General features: G+C 34.9%; 3 protein-coding genes across 4 annotated transcripts in view; 2 read left to right on the top strand and 1 right to left on the bottom strand.

The window, feature by feature from the left end:
* Nucleotides 1–6,264: 6,264 nt before the first annotated feature.
* LOC129952862 (uncharacterized) lies at nucleotides 6,265–7,423 on the top strand. Its single transcript, XM_056065755.1, has 2 exons — nucleotides 6,265–6,627; nucleotides 6,690–7,423. The coding sequence occupies exons 1-2, from the start codon at nucleotides 6,310–6,312 to the stop codon at nucleotides 7,320–7,322; spliced, it is 951 nt and encodes a 316-aa protein (XP_055921730.1). The 5' UTR covers nucleotides 6,265–6,309; the 3' UTR covers nucleotides 7,323–7,423.
* Nucleotides 7,419–8,430, bottom strand: LOC129952864 (mitochondrial import inner membrane translocase subunit Tim21). The gene is made up of 3 exons (XM_056065758.1): nucleotides 7,972–8,430; nucleotides 7,733–7,915; nucleotides 7,419–7,665 (listed from the first exon to the last, which is right to left on the bottom strand). The coding sequence occupies exons 1-3, from the start codon at nucleotides 8,308–8,310 to the stop codon at nucleotides 7,531–7,533; spliced, it is 657 nt and encodes a 218-aa protein (XP_055921733.1). The 5' UTR covers nucleotides 8,311–8,430; the 3' UTR covers nucleotides 7,419–7,530.
* A 4,414-nt stretch (nucleotides 8,431–12,844) lies between these two features.
* LOC129952863 (solute carrier family 66 member 2-like) overlaps nucleotides 12,845–19,857 on the top strand; it is a 104,501-nt gene continuing 97,488 nt past the window's right edge. The window contains exon 1 of one of the 2 annotated variants that reach the window (XM_056065757.1): nucleotides 12,845–14,222. In XM_056065757.1, coding sequence (XP_055921732.1) covers nucleotides 14,020–14,222 — 203 coding nt within the window. In that variant the 5' untranslated portion in view covers nucleotides 12,845–14,019. The remainder of the gene's footprint in view (nucleotides 14,223–19,857) is intronic. The other variant, XM_056065756.1, reaches the window with a different exon arrangement.

The raw sequence follows: 19,857 nt of genomic DNA on the forward strand, positions 1-19,857 counted from the left end.
TTTCAAGAGATGGTTTCACGGACGAAGGTTTTGAGTGCGCAGCGGTCACAAACCGACAATGGCCAGAGAATCCTTAGGCTCAAATAAAGGAAAATATGGTTGCTTTAGCAACTGAAATACCACAAGTTGTTGAACCAGTACTGTTTACTGAAAACAACGTATCAAATGTTCAATACTTAAATGAACACTATCGTGATACTTTCAAGGAAAATCTTCTGGTCCCAAACAAAACACTAATCGAGGAAGGAAAAATCACGTATTGTAACAGAGACGCCAATGAAAAATGAGTTTGAGAATTTCAGCAAGAAACGTCAAAATCAAAAGAAACCACTATTGCAAACATTGACATACTAAACATGGACTGCTAGTAGCTAACTTCACGATTATGCCACTTTTAACAGAAAAAACACTAAAGAGGGCTATGCGGAAAAATTGTGTAACATTTACATTTAATACTCACACTCTCACAGTCACAGCGCACAGCCTGCTTCTACTTCATTGCACGAACTGTCAAAATTTTTCAATAGCATACAAACAAAAACATGGCATCGTTTTTCTTCAACAAATTACACTAGATGTCAATACTTTCTATGTCAGAAAAAGCTTATCTCAACTAAATACAAACAGATGTCGCTAAATATTTCATAACTTTTTTTGCCACTGTGCCTGAAAGGGCTAGTGTAGCTAATTTGTAGTGGAACCATATTTATTCAAATTTTGTATGAAAAATTCACACCGGTCCATGTATAGTATGTCAATGACTGAAACCTTTGAGGTCTTAAGGGCCTTGCACATGCGAGCGAACAACGAATGGATGAGCAAACGTGATTTCAAACGACATTTCAACAAGTCAATTCCTCATTTAAATTATAAGAAACCAATTGACACTAATTTTAGGATAATGAAATTTGAATTTTGTTCTCTAAAACAGAATATTTTGTAAAAACAGTTTGGTAGTAACGAATTGCAGTGTCGTTGCTACGAACTGTCAAACTCTATTCGAGTTCCACACACCATTCACACTGCAGCGAATAAATTGTTCGGGCGCAACTTAACGTCAAAATTATACCACTCTTGTTTTGTTTTTGTATGAAAGATCATGGCTAAGGAAAATATGGAGAAAAAGCTAATTCAATTCGTCGCTGTCTAGAAAGTAGAAAACAAACTGAATAAAAAAAAGGTTATATGAAAGAAAAGTCAAAATATGCGAACATCCACAGTTCGCAGTTCGTAGTTTGAAGCTCATCTGCAAGATGCTTTGGAACGGAATGACCGAATGTGAACAATTATTTGACACTTCACATATTTAATTTGAATTTCCAGATTGATTCTTCGATTTGACACTTTTATCGGAGTACCAAACGAAAACACAATCTGTTTGGTTTTGACGTTTAAAATTATATGACAGAAGAATTCGCGATAAGTTTGTGGACGCTTTTGAGAGCTTTGACATACCGACACAACGATTTTGCAATTAACAACACAGGGTGCTCAGACAGTTTTCTTAACTTTTGCTGAAAAAATGCAAAAGACCATTAAAAATATTAAACTGCTCCGCTGCACAAATTTAAAGCTTGACTTTGGCTAAAAGGATTCTTTTTATCAAATAAAAGAAGAACAAATAAATATTTTTAAGACCCAAACGAAATCCCATTTATAATCTTCAATTAGATTTGACTGCTGACTTTTCCTTTAGACACATGGTTAAACTTGATATACATATCCTTATGTACATATATTTTCCAAGAAAATAAGACAAAACATCCTACACTCCCCCCATCTACATCATGACTATAACATAATATATACTTCTCGTACATATAATTCAAATGCCAGAAAGGGATTTCGTGCGTAATCCCTCTTTTGTTTTGGCTCCTCACAATTTTCTCGTATCTACGTATATCTATATAAGAGAAAAACAATCTAACAACCAACAACCACCCAATGATTTCATCCATTTCAAGGATTCAATGTCGAAATTACCAACCATTTTGTTTCCTTATAATATTGAAATGCCTTAATCCCGTTGCTAATCCCATCGAATAGAATTCCCATAAAACTCTCTTGACTTCTTCCAAATGGAACCGTAAAATTTTACACTTAATTCCTCTTAAATTGAATCGAGATCCCTTTTTCCTCGCCTTCCATTGTTTGTAGGTAGGTACTATACTAAATATATTCCTTTAGCTCCTTCGTCGTTGTCGTTGTCGTCGTCTTCATCGTCATAGTCGTTTGGCATTGGAAAAATTTGTTCTGTTTCTGTGTCTGATGGTGTTTTCCTTATGCGAAAAACCGAACCGAATATTATAAACCGAAAGTGGATCAGGAAATGCTCTTTCTCTCACATTGCTTTAGAATTCGTTATTCCTGATATTAGTATACGAAAGAATAAGTACATAGAAGGGAAAGGAGTGCGGAATGGATGGCGGCAAATCCTTGCAAATGTGATTCGAAGATTTAGATTCTAACACCCAACTATAGGGATATTCCTAGCACTTCGTATATTTTCCGAATAAAAATGAAATGAAAATCCTTTCGAGGATTTTCTTCCAAAAACTCAGTTTAACATTTAAAACTTACTCCACCTACTAAAACATCCTCTTTCTCCATTTTCTCTTCGCACTTCCGCTTAAGTAATTGAGACCAAAACAAGGACAATACTCATCGTAATATTATTGGGTTTTTTTGGGGAATGGGACAACGAACAAAAGGGCATGGGTTACGGATAAATACCGAAGAAAATGTTGTCAATGTGTTTTGGAAATCATTTGCAGAAAACAATACGATGTTTTTAAGGACTAATTCCTTTGGGGTGGTGGCATCAGTGATTGAAGCGGGTGGTGTAGATGTGAAGCAAATTGACTTGTAATAAAGTGAATTCGTCCTTTTAATTATCCTGAGTTGGTTTGGAAAAGTGATTGGAAGGAGAAGTGTTGAGGATTGCAATCGGACCCTTGGCTTCTGTTCTGTTGAACTTAATATGGTGAATAAACCCCATTTAAAATTAGTTATTATGTTTTCAAGGACTCCCGAGCCTAACGTTAGAGTGATGTGCTAGAAGAAATGAGTGAAATCCATGATTTTCAACTTTTATTCGTTTGAAGTTTAAGTTGGCAACACTTCTATAACTGGCGGCCATTTTGACAGCTGTCACCTTATTAATTTTTATTTTAGTTTGGAATTTCAACATGCGCTGATGTCTGAACAACGCTTCAAAATTGTGCCAATTTATGACGAATATTTGGAGTGACTCGAACTCACCGGGCACTAAACCGAGATTTAGCTAGAATTGTCACAAACCTCTTTGATATCTCCAAGATTTACTATAAAAATTATAATCTCCTCAAATGAAGATTTCAAATAAAACTCATCGAAATCTACTTGGAAACATTAGTTTGTCAAATCAAACAAACTTTTTTTTCGGAGAATAATTGTTGAACCGACCCATTTAAACGCTAATTTCGTTTATTGACAGATGGAAATGTCAACAAAAACTATCGGTCTCACTTCCATTTGATTCAAAGTCAAAATAATAGACAACTTTCAAGAAATCACAGGCGAAATAAAATGTAAGTATACAAAAATAATAAATATGTACAAGAATATAATAAAACTAATTACTTACAGATGATGAGTGAAAAAACATAAAAAAAAACGAAAAACCTGGGCAGCGGAGGATGAAACGCTCTTGTTGGAGTTGTGGGCCGACAAACAGGCTGACTTGATCGGCCAGAGAAAAAAACTTTCACGTTTTCAAGGAAATGGCAGAGATTATGGTGGGATATAATCCAGAAGAAATAAAAGAGAATATTCACAACTTAACGAATTCCAGACCCAAGGCAAAACAAGGAGGTGCTGACTGCTGTGAGAAGGTACAACGTCGAAAGGCTTCAATCGCCAGAGATCGCCAAATCCTTTTCCGACCGAGTTAGAACTAACCTTTCTCGAAGTTCTCTACCGCCAACACAAGGTATCAAAAAACAATGGCAACATTGCCAAGATGCAATCAGGGAAGCCTCTGATGTGCTGGGTTTCAAACAGCCACCAACAAGGAACCACTGGTTTGTTGCGGAATGTCGGCAGGCAAATGCAGCCAAACAACAGGCACCACAAAGCGGCGCTGCCTCATAACCTCTATGAGCAGAAGAGGCGAGAGAAACGCCGACTTCTCAGAAGGAAAAAGAAAAGGCATCAGAAGCGTGCGGTCCAAGATGTTAAGAGGTTTAAAAGCAGAAATGAAGTTCGAAAGTTTTATGAACAGGTGAAACGAAATTCACTGGTACACAAACCTAGAACTGAAGGCTGCAAAGACATCATAATAGTGGAACCGCACTCAATGCTGAGGATATGGAAAGACCACTTCTGCAGACTGTATAACGGTGACGACGAACTGTATTCCGCTGTCAGGCAGGATGATTCATTAAAGATAGAAGACGAAAGCCAACAATCCCGTCCTCCCGACTTAGACGAAGTAAATATTGCCATATCTAAGTTGAAGTCTAATAAAGCCACTGGAGCGGATGGCTTGAATGCTGAGCTCTTTAAAGCAGCTGTAGATAAGTTGGTTAGGAGTTGGTTGGAACCTCAGTGTTGTTTGCGTGATCCTGAAAAAAAGAGACCCTCTAAACTGCACCATCCACCATATTTTCATCGATTTCATGGCCGCATATGACAGCATCTACAGGGACGAGTTGTATAGAGCCATGTCTGGTTTTGGCATCCCTGCCAAGCTCGTCCGTTTGTGCAGGATGACGATGGAGAATTCACGCTGCTCCAAAAATCCTTTCGATGTTAAAAAAAGGTTTTAGACGAGGTGATGCGCTGTCATGCTGTTTTTTTAACATCGTGCTTGAAAGAATAGTGCAGAGCTCACACGTCCACACTAGAGGCACTATCTTTCAAAAGTCTGTCCAATTACTGGCATATGCTGATGACATTGACATAATCGGAAGAAATCAGCGTGATGTCAATGGGGCTTTTGTGAGTATTGAGGCAGAGGCGGCAAAAATGGGTTTAACGGTTAATGAGGGCAAAACAAAGTACATGCTGTCGTCAAGAAAGGAAATACAACACCGACGTTTTGGTCAAAAAGTCACAATCGACACACGTAACTTTGAGGTAGTCAAGGACTTCGTCTACCTAGGCTCCGCTGTAAACGCAGAAAACAACACCAGCGTTTAGATCAAACGCAGAATAACTCTTGCTAACCGCTGTTTCTTTGGACTAAGAAAGCAATTGAGTGGTAAAGTCCTCTCTCGAGGGATCAAAGTGTTGCTAAATAAGACCCTCATCATCTCCGTCCTGCTATACGGTGCAGAAGGATGGACTATGACAAAAGCGGATGAATGCGGATGAAGGTAACCTCACCTAACTTGGAGCACGAAACTGGAGACATATAGCTAGGGATCGAGCTAGATGGAGAAGTTTGTTGGGTGAGGCCCTAGTTCACACAGGACTGTGGCGCCACTTTAAGTAAGTAAGTAAGTAAGCAAATTAATCTCCTTTTTTGGTGAAAACACCTCATGATTTATTTTAAATCACTTGCCTTAAATCTCGGTTTATTTGTTGGTGGAACCGTGCTCTTACAGTCAATGGTGATCGTTATTGAGCCATGTGCACTTACTGTTTCGTTCATCAATTGAACAACCATTATGTTCAGCAGCTGTGTTTTCAACAAGATGGCGCTGGCGTAACATTTCACAGACCCGTAACAGATCCGTGAATTGGCCTCCAAGATCGTGCTTTTCTACAGACAATAAGACTGAAAGGATTGACCACTTGTAGGACAACATGCGCCACTTCATTGGCGATAAAGGGCCACAAATATTGGAAAAAAGTCTTCGAAAATCGGACCTCTAGATTGTAATAAGTAGCTGCCAATTTCAGAACCAAATCTTCTCTTCAGCATATAATTTCCATCTTCCACTTAGTCCTCGTCCCTTATTTTGTATCCATTTAAGTGTTTACAAAATATTTACAAAAACTCCACTAATTTTATTAAATACGATTTTTTAAATTTAGTTCTTTTTCTTTTAAACACACGTACGCTACCTTCCGGCTGCATTAAGAAACACAAGATTCGTTGAGTCAATACAAAAACCCTGATTTTATTCTGAACAAAATTCTAAACCATTTGGTTCAAACCTAAACTATTAACAAATTATTTTGAACTTACGAAACTGGAAAACTAGATGTCGCTTCGAATGCCAGTTTCCTAGCAACCGTTTTTTTTTGCAAAACATTTTTACAAATAAGAAATAAAAATAGAGCATCCAGTTCAGTTTCGTTATAAATTCTTAAGCCACCAGGATGAAATTCATTCCATTGCACACGAAAAACACTGAAATTATGTATAAAAATTCAATTTGCTCCTCGGCAGCATTGATTGTCTTCGTCTTGGTCATTTTATCAGTTATGATTCCCGTCCTTTTGGTCTCTATTCTTAGTCCTTATTCGGGAATCTCTGAATCGCGAGTGCTATATGAACAACCAAAAGTTATGTATACGTTTCAGTACTTATTTCTTGGTGAATTAGGTGGTGAGGAGAATCCTTTGGTGGCATGCAGCACCTTTGCATATTTCAATAGCCGCACAAATGAATGGCAAAAGTATTGTGATACTGCTAAGGTGAGTTTTTCGACCACACACACCAAGTATCCTTTAAAAGTTCAATTTTGTCGTTATTTCAGTTCACTTCCCAGGATCAGAACTTCGATAGTCGAATGGATACTGCAAATTTCCATCTTAATTTCGACGAATTGCCTGAAAAACTTATGAGTTTCGATTTGCTTCTCATTTTCGAAGCCACTCTTCGACACAAATGTCATCTGACTCCTCCAGCTGCTCTGATTCATCGTTTAGAAATTCCAAAGGATGGATTTTCGAATGGAATCATTAAAATGAAAGGTTACCTTAGACTGAACCAAAATGCAGAATTCATATGTCCATTCTATGGCCGCAGTGCTAAAACTCACTTCAGAGGAGATGTTCTCCCCAAAAACACATCGAACATGGAATATTTTCAATTCGAATACATTCAGGAGCGAATTCGATCGAATCCGGCATTCTTTGAATTGGACATCACTGAAACTTACTACAAACCATCACCAGAGGAGGGTCTTTCAATTCAATTGCAAATTGATGTAGTTCAAGTTCCAGCTCGATACCATCTAAGTATATGGGAACGTTGTGGACAGTTCTGGTTGTATTTTGCATCGTTCTTCGGTATTTCCTTCTACATTATGAACAAAAGTAAAGATTTTCTTTTTGGAAGACATATTCTTCGATCGTGGGAGGTGATTCCATGGAAGAAAATCTATTAATTATATATTTGTTCATATTTTGGCCAGAAAAAGAAGACTTATTGTAATGGAACTTCCTTAAAGCGCTCATTTTTAATAAATATTCAATAAAATAAGTTTGATATTTTTGGTTTCAATTTATATATTTAGTCTACGATAACAAAAGAAGGAAGAAAGTAAGTAAGAAGCTTTAAGCAAACATTTATTTTCAGTTCTGGGATTTTTTGGCTCACTGGGTAAGTTCCATCTCTGAGCCTACAACTGATAGCTGGTCAGACAACCTGTTGTCTTCTAAAATTATTGTTGTATTAGGATAATGATCAAGTTGGACAAAAAGGTAGCGATAAGTGAATTTGCCTGAGGTCTAAAACAATCGGAAAGAAATTAGATTTCTGAAGAATTTATGTGAAATTGAAGGATTCTTATCTTACTTCTTTCATTTCTAAATGCACTGTGGCTTTGTTCCTGATTCCTTGGACGTAGAATTGCATTCTTAAGTGGGGTACACCATTTCGTTCGAACTTCGAATGAGCAACATGTTGCCGACGACCTCTTCTCGATTCCTCACCAAATCCTTTGATTGGTGCACCTAGGACGTCTTGTACTCTAGGTTCCTAAAACAAAAACATCTCTATCATTTGGTTTATCTCCTGACAAGGCTTCTGCTTACCTCCTTTACTCGCTCCAAAGCCCTTGAATAGATGTTATTTGGACTGTTGGACGAGAAGAGTTCTTTAAAAACCGCATAGAATAACGCTCCTGTTACTCCAACACCCAAAAGAATTACTCCCATGTACGAAGCAGTTTTGGTATTTTCTTTGATTTTTTCACCAAGTGGCCGAACATCAGTGGAAACATCTGTCCTATCACTGGCTTTCGTAAGAGATCCTGATGAGGGTTTTTCTTGAGGTTGGGCATAGAAACGTTGCTGATGATTGGCGATTGCAGAGGGAGTTATGAGTCGTTTTGAATGGACGGATATATGCCGCAATACGGCTAGATGTGACATTTTGTATTTAAATTAATAAAAAATCAATATTAAACACAAATAATAATAAAAAGTTATGTAAAAATTAAAGTTTTAAAATCTAATTAAGAAATTCGCCGATGAATTGTCAAATGTCACTGTCAAAATATGAAATGACATGAAATAGCGAAGAAGAAACTTGGCTTCACTTATGCAATCATATCAAACTTTGACAAGGAGAGCACAATGGACGCGCATCGGGAAATTTTATTCAATAAACACAATTTTATATATATTTCCGAAGCAGGACAGTTCACCTCCGCCGGTTTACCTCTGCCAGTTTACCACCGCCAGTTCACCTCTGCCAGTTTACCTCCGCCGGTTTACCTCTGCCAGTTTACCTATGGACAGTTTACCACCGCCAGTTTACCTCCGGACGGTTTACCTCCAGAGCAGATAAGGTAGTTTATTATTTTCAAAACTAGCATCGAATTGAAAACTTTTGGCATTTAATTTTGTGTTGTTCTTTATTTTTATTACTTATGAAATGAATTATGACACTTCCACAACACCATAACGTTTTTTTTCTAAAGCAAAATATTCATTTGATGTTTAAGTAAGTTTTTGTGTTTTTTTTTGTTTTTTTTTTTTTTTTTGAATATTTAACAGAATTCAATCTTTTTAATCAAACAAAGCTCAAATTTCTCTTTCTTCAATAGACAAAACGAGAAATTGACCATTAAAACATTCATGAGTAACATTATTTAAAAATAAATAAACTCACGGCCGAATAACACTATAAAATAAAACACTAAGAAGCAGAAATATCAGCCTTTGCATTTATTAAGAAGCACCCTGTGAGCAAAATAAGCCACATTTCAATCTACCTTACCTGCTCTGGAGGTAAACCGTCCAGAGGTAAACCGGCGGTGGTAAACTGTCCAGAGGTAAACTGGCAGAGGTAAACAGGCGGAGGTAAACTGGTAGAGGTAAACTAGCGGTGGTAAACTGGCAGAGGTAAACCGGCGGAGGTAAACAGTCATGTACCGTATATTTCATTGTCAATGGAAGTTCCAATACAAAATTTAATATATGAAAACATCTTAAGAACAAAATTATTAAAACTATTAAAAAGCAAATTGAAAAACTGTTAATTTCTTGCAACGTGTATTTTGTTGTACAGGTAATGTAACAACTGTTAAAACACAAAAGTTACTGAGCAAGTTAATTTTGAAATACTCGTTAATTATATTTGGGTATTTATTCTGAAACGGGATTTTATTATAAATATCAGCCAATACTTACAATATTAAGGTTGAAGCTATTTACTATAAACTGTTTTTTTTCGAAGATGTCTGCATTTTTAATGATTTTTTAATTATATATAATTTTCCAACGCCATCTGTAGTTTCTTTGCTTCAAAAAGCTTTTATTGTGAAATAAACTAAGAAAATCTATTGTTATAAGGTTTGACAAAATAAACAAAATACAAAAAAAAAAATTAAAAAGATTGTCCATGTTTCCGCTGAACCTACACAAGGGCTAGTAGAGCTAAGTAATAGATGACACCAACGCGAAGTTGGCTACAAGTAATTCATATCTAGTTGGTCAATGGTTTAAAATATATGAAGTATGCAATATTAAGAATTCTAAATCATCTGTATTGTGAGTCCACCCAACAAAAATAAAGTAGTGAACTAAACGCATTTGAAGATTTGTGTAGTATTCAACCTAATATTTGAATTTAAAAAAATCGAGTACTTTAAAATTTTGTTATGGGGGAAATCTTTTTTGACATAATTTTTCAGGCCCTGACCATTTAAAAAAACACAAAAGAGAAGTCAGTGGAGTTACAATATCTTATTTCAGTGTTTTCACATGGTCTAGTTTTGTACCGAAATTGGCTGAAAATTCTCACACTTAGATTCCTTTAAAAATTATGTACATATCATCTTTCTATATGAAATTAAAGTATTACCATGGAACAGCTATTAACAATGTTCGCTGTAAACAAAAGGTGGCGTTGGAAGTTTTGTGTTCAAAGGGTGTAGTAAAAAAACTGAAATTGCTAATGTCATCGCAGCCACTAGGTGCCACTCCCGTATAATCTCGCGGTGGAAGCAGTTTAGATTTTATATACAAATATACCAATATATCTTCTAGAAAAGTTAATAGGCTTTTTACACCAAGTCCAAACCCCGGTTTTCGCCGAAAACCTACATCGAAAACTCAAGTTTTGTCATACATTTTTGGTAAACCACTAAACCACAAGTTTTATATAAAACCTCTCGAAAACTAGTAGAAATTCAAAGTTGAATAAGCAAACAAACCTTTCGAAACATTCAGTGCTCAAATTGATGTAAACAAAACAGCTGATAGCTGCTGTCAAAACAAATATTTATATTCGAAATAAATTTGGTCGTGGCAATTAATATTATTTATACAATTTCTTTACAAAATAAAAATTATTTATTTTTGTTTTTTATTTACAGAATATGGAATAGAAACAAAAACAAAGAAAGGAAACTTTGGGGGAGCTGCGTGGCAACAGAAAAAATTGCGTAAAAATTTGCCAACGTCGAGAATAAAAGCCCTGGTGACTATTTGCGGCACTGGCCTTTCTTTTATGATCCTTCAGAGTTTCAAACACTCTTTGTTCAGCGAGGAACCGAAATTCACTATGGCTTGGCGTGACGACCCTAAGGACGAGGAAGACTTGCTCATAGTTCGTAATGACGTTTCCAAAGGATGCGTCTATTAACTCGTCGCCACAAATATGTTCGACGCTTTCACTAACTACCTGAAGAAAGACTTTCCGGAAAAAAAATTTCTGGTGGAGGCAAAGTCGCAGCAGACTAGAAAAAATTGCGAAAAAACATTCGACAATGAGGGAATCGATGTTCCAGTGAATAAAACCACAACAGTTGAACAGTCGGCTATCGCCACTTGATGGACAGCAATGCCAACATCGAGAAGATCCTCAATACATTGGACAAGCCAGGCGAGTCCTCAAAGAAAGAAGGCAAAGAGATAGTAATGGAGAAATTGCAGCCCATCATAACAGCTTCAGTGATCGCTTTGGATGAGTGTGATTTTGGTACGAATCTGGAATTAGGAATAGACCTTTTCTGCTCCGGCCATAAGGACCTAAACGAAATCGTTCAGAATCTTCTCAACCTAATCTATAAGTTGCTTGGACGGTCACAATATATGACGATTCTGAAGGCACATGAGGCCAACAGAAGCAATAGTCATAAGCTCAGTATTTTGGATTGAATTTGTTGTGAAAGAAAAAGAAAATGTTTTTTTAATAAAATTAATTTTAATTGTAACAGTTCTGTTTGTTGTTCATTCGATTTTCTACACAATTAGCTTCTCCTAAATGATTTGTTTGGACCCGTTGAAGTAAACTAAGAGGATACCTGCAGCCATGCGAACTTGTAATTCTTGTTGGTTCATGTCGTGAGCCCATTCCACCCGTCCCCAGAACTTCAGTTAAAACTCTTTTTCTAGACGAGCTAGTGCTACATTAAAATCAATTTGAATTGGTTAGAATTCATTTTATTTTCACAAATAATTTGAGAAGAACAAAACTTTTTACTCACAAAATTTGTCATCAATACAACATTTGACAGCCGGTGTTAAACAAATTTAAATGTCAAATGAAAACGTGTAAATGTTCATTGCGAACTATTTTCAGGTTTTCGAAAACATTTTGTCGAAAACCCGGTTTTTGATTTGGTGTGAAAAGGCTATAAGGCTTAACTTCATTTGTAAAATGCGAAAAATTAAAACACTGACTAGAAATAATTTCAGAGATTTTGTTTAAATTCGGAAAGGGTACAATTTATTTTTCTTACAAGAATTTAGTTTCTAGCTACAAAAAACATATTTTTTCTTCAAATGATAGCTACTTTTAAAGCTAAGAACAAATATAAACAATCTGTGACAACAATAATTGAACAACAAGAAAAAACACAAGAATTGTGTTGTACAATTCCTTGAGTTAGTTGATCATTTAGTACATAATTTCAATTCAAATCAAAAGGGATAAGTAAAATGACCATTTAAATAATTTTCCAGATAAATTGTAATGATAGCTTAAATTTCTCTTAAAGCGCTTTCATTATCAGGTTAAAAAAAATCAGTGTTTTTATAAAAGTAAAATGAGATAAGTCAAACATTTTTTCAAAATTCAATGTAACATTTCTTTAGGAACATTTTTTAAGGTATTAGTTCTAAAAACAATAATTTTTGTATGAAAGATATGCAATCATTTTGTATGGACATAATGTAAATTAATTTAAAAAAAACTTCGTCTCTTATAAAAGTCAGAAACATACAAATCACATGTGCCTATGCCCTAAATTTCTATAGGTTGCATTTTGGCATCACTTTAAAATGTCACACTCCATTATATTCCACCTATCAAAAACTAGATTTATACCTTTCTCTTTTTATCTACCACAAAATACCCGTTTGTTTCGCTAATTTTCCAATCAAAACAATAAAAAATCCTGACATTTGCCATTTCATTCCAATTGTGTCATCGCGTAGCAGGAGAGCATGAACGATTTTTCCAATTTGCTCGTTTGCCTGTCGCACTCGTCGCTGTCTGCTGTCTGTCAGAATGAAAAGTCGCGCTCAGTATAAAACACGTAGATAAATCGCTACGAAAAAAGAATACAATAAAATTAAAAGAAACAAAATCCTAACAAAGTGAACGCAATTCGCAACCAAAAATCAGTTTCACAACTCAAAATCGAAATCCATTCGAAATGATTTGCTAAAATCAAAGCGCGTACAGCAACAGCAATATGAATCATAATTATTATCCAAGCTTCTGTGTGCCATAAAGTAGTGTTTCTGTTTAGTAGGTAGATAGGTTGGTGTAGGTGGCAGGCAAGCAAGGCAAGCAAACGCGAAGTGAATTAATTTCTTTGGCCAAAAATTATCAAAATGCAAATGAATTCTTCCTCTCGAGATTCTTCAGATAGTGTCATCGTCGTCGTCGTGTGCTTCTGCTTCAGTTTTAGCTTCTGGTTTTCCAATGGAGTGGAGACCGTTTCCGTAGTTAGATAAGCAACAAAAGATTAAAACACAAAATTAATAAAAATAAAAATCGTTATTTTTTTTTGTCTGTCAAGTGAGTGAATGTCTTGTTTCTTGTTTGTGCAGCTTTTGTGTCGTCGTCGTGATAAATTAAATAAAATATATTAAATTCTTACGTGTCTGAATCTGAATGTTAACGCATAAAAATAACAAAAACAAAAAATCCATCAAAACAAAAATATTTCTTAGCCGTTGTCGTTTTCGTTGTCGTCGTCGTCTCGTCGTTGTCGTCGCACATAATTCGTGAGCTTCCTCCAAATTCAGTAGATACAGAATTTTTTTCAACATAATATAGATTAATTTTAAAATAAACAAATAAACAAACAACTAAATTCAATATCAAGAAAAAGAAATAAAATAAAAGTTGTTGCCTTGGCTTTGAGATTTTGCTTTTATTTGAAAAATAAAGACGAAGAAGAAATCATTCATCGTGACAATCCTTAAACAATCAAACAACAACGCGTAGAACAATAATTGATAGCATAGTCGCTGCTGCCGCCGGTTGAAGGAAGGAAACCTTTCGTGTACATATATAGTAGAGGAATAAATCGCTGCACTTCTAAGGCTTTTCATTAAGGAACACTCAGCAAGAGTCTCGCATTACCAAAAAAAAGCAGAAAACAACAGAAATAAAACAAAATGGATTGGATTATCAACGATGAATTGGGACTAACAGTAGGTCACTTGGTCGGTTGGGCTGCTGCTTCCGCTATGGTTGTTGGAGGGGTGATTCCATATGTGCCACAATATCGTGAAATCAAAAAAACACAGGACGCAGATGGCTTTTCATTACATGTTTGCTTCGCACTACTTATTGCAAATTCCTTAAGGATTCTTTTCTGGTAAGTTTTTATAATTTTTCAAATGTTTTTTTTTTCTATTGCAAGTTAAAATAAAAAAGGTGATATTGATCACTATACTATCGAGGAAATTTATTTAGGGGGGGGGGGGAGAATGGGGGAGTTTCGGAAAGTAAAAACATCGAATGAAAATGAACATCTGTTCAAAAACATGATTTTTGTTTTACCACAAGATTTGATTTGCGGATGATATTAGAATCAAAAAATGCACTTAAGTAAAAAGATGGATACTCGGTTTGTGACTCAATCAATGTCCAGATTCCGCATGATTTAGACAAGGGTAAGCTTTAAATTCTAACTAATATTTCGAATAAACGTGATGTTATTTGAAACTGACATTCCACGAATTGAAAAAGGTTCTGAGGCAATAAGAATGCAAACCTTGAACTTCGTCGAAGTTCTGTTTAAGAAACGAATTTTAAACAAAATGTTGTCTATGGTTTGACAGTTGGTAATGGGCAAGTTCAAAAAACATAAGGGACTTCATTTGCAGTCAATTTGTATCTTTGAATTTAAATTTTGACCTGGGTAATTTCAAATTTAAACATTATTATCTACAAAACACTTCGCAAGCAACCTACAAGTCCATCACGATTTGTATTTTGTATTATAAGGAAATATAATTTTTTTTTTGCAAATTGGCAAGGAACCCTTTTGAAGAAATATTAAATAAAGTTGTGCAGAAAATAAATAAACCATAGAGTAATAAATTCAGCTTTCTGTTAAATAAAAAAACATGATCAACTGTCATTTTGACAGAAAAAGACTTGACTTGATAGTTGGGGAGATTTGTCTTGACTAACTTTCCAGTCAACTTTCCATTAAAGTTACCTTACGACTGGAAAAATGATAGATGTCAAAAGTGTCGTACGTCAAACATTTACCATACAAATGTCTGCAGGAAGAGAAGGCTGTAGAGACTTTTCGTATCCATAGAAAAATATCTGTCGTAGTCTGCATGGACTTACAGTGTTGTGCTATAGGTTGTTATATATTGGCACAGAAATTTGTCGCAAGTTCATAGTTGTCTAATGGAGTTTCCAATGCAATTCAAACGGGATAAACTCCAGTTTTTCAAAAGAATCTTATTAGTACTGAACATATAATTGGCGTCGCAGACCCCGACAAGCACAATGCTAAAATACTCTTTGTAATTTATGTATTTGGATCCCGTCAACGCAATTGGGCATGTTCCATCTTTCACGACCATGTTTCAACAATTATTTTTCGAACTGTTGAAGCACCCATCCAAAAAGACCATGCCAAATAATAAGGTGTTACTCCTTGTGGCAGATATCTAATATCTAAGATTCGTCAAACGCATTGTGTGCGTACTTTCTGTTAACGTACGATAAGCTGTGACAGCTATTCTCACTCCGGCTGCGGCTCCGATTTTTGATTTGTGTTCCAGCAGTTAGGTGGAAGGTAATTCGTCTGCTAAACTGTGTTGGAATTTCTGTTTACTAAAGTTTGAAAATTTATCATAAATCGTTTAATGCCAGAATAATGCCTTAAAATTGTGGAAGTTCATAAAGCATTTTGTCAGTTTCACGGTGTTTAGTGATGCCGATCATTTCTGGTTAAATGGCTTCACCAATAAACAAAATTGCCTTAAATTGCCCAAAGTATAGACCCTAGATTTTTTTTTATTTTTAGTCATTTGTTTATGCCGAGGAACCAAAAACTCTAAGAATTAGAAGCACAATTTCAATCCACCAAAAATGCCATATGGACAGATTTATTGGAAATTCTGACGGATTGAATGGATTATAAAAATCGTAGAAACATGCCAAAAATTATATACGTTGCAATAATAAGTTCATAAGCTTCAAAAAAACATCCAATATTATAAACGTTTATAGATCAAACAAATTCAAATGATTATTATTAGAATTCATGTTCAAAGTGAATGTTTGCTTCTGCTAAAAAATGATACAATATGACTGTTAAGTAAAAATAAGCTCTCTGTACTTTATTTTCACTACATTTACGTCAGTAGCAACTATTTTTACGAGAAGAAAATCCCTATATACAATTACGTTCCTGGAACCTTTGTAATTCTTTTGATCTCTGATTTGTTTGTATTGAACCTACGCAATTCTACCTTTCATTTCAGTGCTACCTTCCGCCATCGTCATCAAGCGGTGTCTTTAGTTCTTGTTAAACAGGTTATTATTATATATTTTTAATTTTTGTTTTGTTGAAAATAATATTGATTTGACTCCATGGCCTTGATTCGAACATCCACACTCAAAGTTTATTTTCATCAACTGAAAGGTATCAATTTCATTAATGATCAATAATTGCCCTAATTTATTTAGCAATCTCAACTATTCGAGATGCAAGTTGATTGTTTATTTATATCGAATATAAGTTTGTTGCTCCTAACTTTTCTTTGTACATTTTGATTTGTTTTCTTTTTCTTGTTTTATTTTTGATCAGCTCTGGATACACAAGTAAAAGTTGTTTTTATTAACTGAAACGTCATTTGAAAAAAAGCAAATTACATATTTATGTGTCGTGTCTTTGATGTGGTTAAATGAATTTTGTACTTGTTTATTTTATAAGAATTAACTTGAGAACAAGCCAACATTTTAAAGCTTGTCAAGTCTCATGCCTCACATATGACTCTTGACTTGTTTGAAAAACTCAAACTAAATAAAACAAACCCAAACATTGTTTTTCAAAGAAATAAAAGTTAATAATTGGAGGCAAGGAGATATCCTTTTATATGGTTTCCTTTTGTTCTTGAATCGTTGTTTTTTTTTTGAGACTAAAGGAGCATGTTGCGGAAATTGAATCTTTTCTGTTCTCCACAGCAATTAAGGTTTAAAAAAAAAAGAAAATAAGCGTAAGCGTATCAAAGGAAACCAAATGTAACTTTACCTTCACGTTTTGAGTTGAGTTTATCTGATTTTTGAAAATAAGAATTTCATGTTTTTGCTTAAAATTTCAACAATAAAAACATTTTTGTTGTTTTCTGTTTCTATATTTGTTTTACAATAGCCTCAGACTAAGTGAGATATAGTGGAAATTTAAAAAACAAAAGGTCTCTTATCATTTACTTTATATTTTTATAGCAAAAATATGTTCAATATAATTCGCCTTATCAATCCAGACATTTGCTGATAACGATACAACGTATAAGATTCGCTACGCTATTCATAAATATTTTGTAAGGTATTAGCAAACTGGATCATTAGATAACATTTTATCAAGGAGACGTTGTCAAACTTCAATATTATAAGTATATTTGTTTTTATTTTTTTTTTTTTAAATAAACAAATAAAACTATATAAATACTATAACACTTTGTTAATACACAATTTATCAATTATGTGGTCAGTGTCCTCAGTTTTATTGGCATGCATCTCATAGGAGAAGAAAAAAAAAAAAACAAATCAAAAGCTTACAATTTAAAAACACTTATGAATCTATAGATATTTATAAAGCTATGTACTTCCTTATATGGAATGTGTATCTCTTATGAATATGAGTATGTTGTAAATATTGTTGACTTTGTGTTGGCTATTGTTGTTGCTATTCACAAGGGTGCTCTACCGGTTGACCCTGGCGCTTAAAAATAATGTCTATGTTTGGTTCATGTTATCTGAATTATGAATTACCCTGATATACTCGTATAGTCGTATAGTAGTATAAAGGGAACATGAAAATGGTAAATTGGATTTTCAATCAATATACAGGGTCTGTCAAATGAAATGGTACTACAACCAGTATTTTGTAACATTGTTGCTTCATATAAAAACAAATAGAGGGCAGTATTTTTGATAGAACTGGTGACTGAGTTCTGAAGCGAGAACTACAAACTTGAAGTCAACCGATTTTAGTCGGTTTTATAAACACTGCATACAAATTGTGTAAAGTTACAATACCTCAAGGGTATTCAACATTGAATAGAGACATTTTAAGGCCTTCGCCAAGCTACCAGTAGAGACTGGAGAAAGCCTTTTTTGGTGTTTTGGTGTCCACTGCCGGAGAAAAAGCTTCTGCGATTTTGTAATCATGATGACCCGATGATTTATTTTGATTTGCATCTCCTTTTTTTTTTATTTATAATAAACACACACTCAAGGGGATATTACTACCCTTATTATACAGAGGCACAGTGTGAGCACTAGGAAGAGGAGAGAGGGTTTAAGAGGAGATGTCGATGCACATTGGTTTTGAATTCCTGAATATTGCAATGACTAGGAAAGACAGAGTGTGGTAAGGCATTCCACATTCGCGTAGTACGGCTAAAGAACGAATCTCTGTATTTGACAGTACGGCCGAAGTTGGGCTCGAGGGTATACTGATGAGCATTCCTAGAAGCGCGAGTATTACGGTTGAACTGTTTAAGGGGAGGAATGCAACTGGCTATTTCACTAGAGCATAAGCTGTTAAAATAACGGTAAAAAAGGGTCAGACAAGAGACCTTACGGCGATGTTCAAGCGAAGTGAATGAACTTATTTAAATTCTCTACGTTAGTTCAATACTATCCCAGAGGCTTAAGTAAATTGCAGGAGCACCAGCCTATAGATGGGGTTATACTCAAGCTTTGGACGTATGTAAGTTTTGTAGGTAATAGCCAGATCATTCGACATGATGTGGTTGGTGACAAACATACCGAGAATATCGAGTTGTTCAGTCTTCTTCCAAGCATGAATGTGAATGCCCTTATGTTATGTTTTTCAAGTTCTATAGCTTAGCGGCCTTTAATAGTATCACCTCGTCCTGAAAGGGTTTTTTTCAAAATTTATCTACGAAAAATAAATCATTTGCCAAGTATAAAATGTCAAACTTGTTGGATGACAAACATTCATTTTGTAAACTACATTAAGAATTCTAAGCAAATTCTTGCACAGAAATTATATTTCGAATATGGAGCTTAATTTGAAAAGTGATCCGAAACGATTCTGGAGTTTCATTAATTCTAAAAGGAAAGGAAATCAATTGGCATTCTAACTATGTACGAGGAATTTTAGAGGGGATAATTCTACTGACATTAATAAAACTCTTGATCTTTTGCTCAATTTTTTGAATCAGTTTACTCAACTTCACAAGGAAACTTGGATTTTCTTTCAGATATTACCCCTTAAGTAGATATTGGTTTAATACACTTAGAATTATTTGATGTATTAAATGGTCTTTAGAATCTTAAACCCAATCAAATTATTGGTGCCGATGGCATTCCTGCTCTTGTCTTAAAAAAATGCTCTATTAATATCTTGCATTGCAAATTATATTCAAGTTATCTCTATCGTCTGGAATATTTTTGGACGAATGGAAATCTTCTTTTCTGATGCCTATTTATAAGTCTGCTTCAAAAAATAATGTTGAAAATTACGGAGGCATTTGTAAGCTTTCCACAATTCCTAAATTGCTCGAAAGTTTAGTAAAGACCAAACTGGATTTTGTCGTAAAAGAACATGTAAGTGATACCCAGCATGGGTCTTTATCGGGTAGATCAACTACTGTCACTAATCTCGCATGTTTTACCTCTTTTGTTATTAATTGTATAGAAGGTCAAAATCAAGTAGAAGCTATCTACACGGATTTTATTAAGGCATTTGATTCTGTATGCCACAACATACTTCTTCGTAAGCTGCCTAACTT

The sequence above is a fragment of the Eupeodes corollae genome, chromosome 3 (genome assembly GCF_945859685.1).
Source record: "Eupeodes corollae chromosome 3, idEupCoro1.1, whole genome shotgun sequence".
Taxonomy (NCBI): domain Eukaryota; kingdom Metazoa; phylum Arthropoda; class Insecta; order Diptera; family Syrphidae; genus Eupeodes; species Eupeodes corollae.

What these genes read in the sequence shown, in the direction of transcription:
- LOC129952862 (XM_056065755.1), top strand. Translation starts at nt 6,310, where the DNA reads ATGAAATTCATTCCATTGCACACGAAAAACACTGAAATTATGTATAAA. An exon ending in AGTATTGTGATACTGCTAAG is followed by an intron (nt 6,628 to 6,689) that starts GTGAGTTTTTCG and finishes TCGTTATTTCAG; the next exon opens with TTCACTTCCCAGGATCAGAA.
- LOC129952864 (XM_056065758.1), bottom strand. Translation starts at nt 8,310, where the DNA reads ATGTCACATCTAGCCGTATTGCGGCATATATCCGTCCATTCAAAACGA. An exon ending in CTTTGGAGCGAGTAAAGGAG is followed by an intron (nt 7,916 to 7,971) that starts GTAAGCAGAAGC and finishes TTTTTGTTTTAG; the next exon opens with GAACCTAGAGTACAAGACGT. An exon ending in TGCATTTAGAAATGAAAGAA is followed by an intron (nt 7,666 to 7,732) that starts GTAAGATAAGAA and finishes CGATTGTTTTAG; the next exon opens with ACCTCAGGCAAATTCACTTA.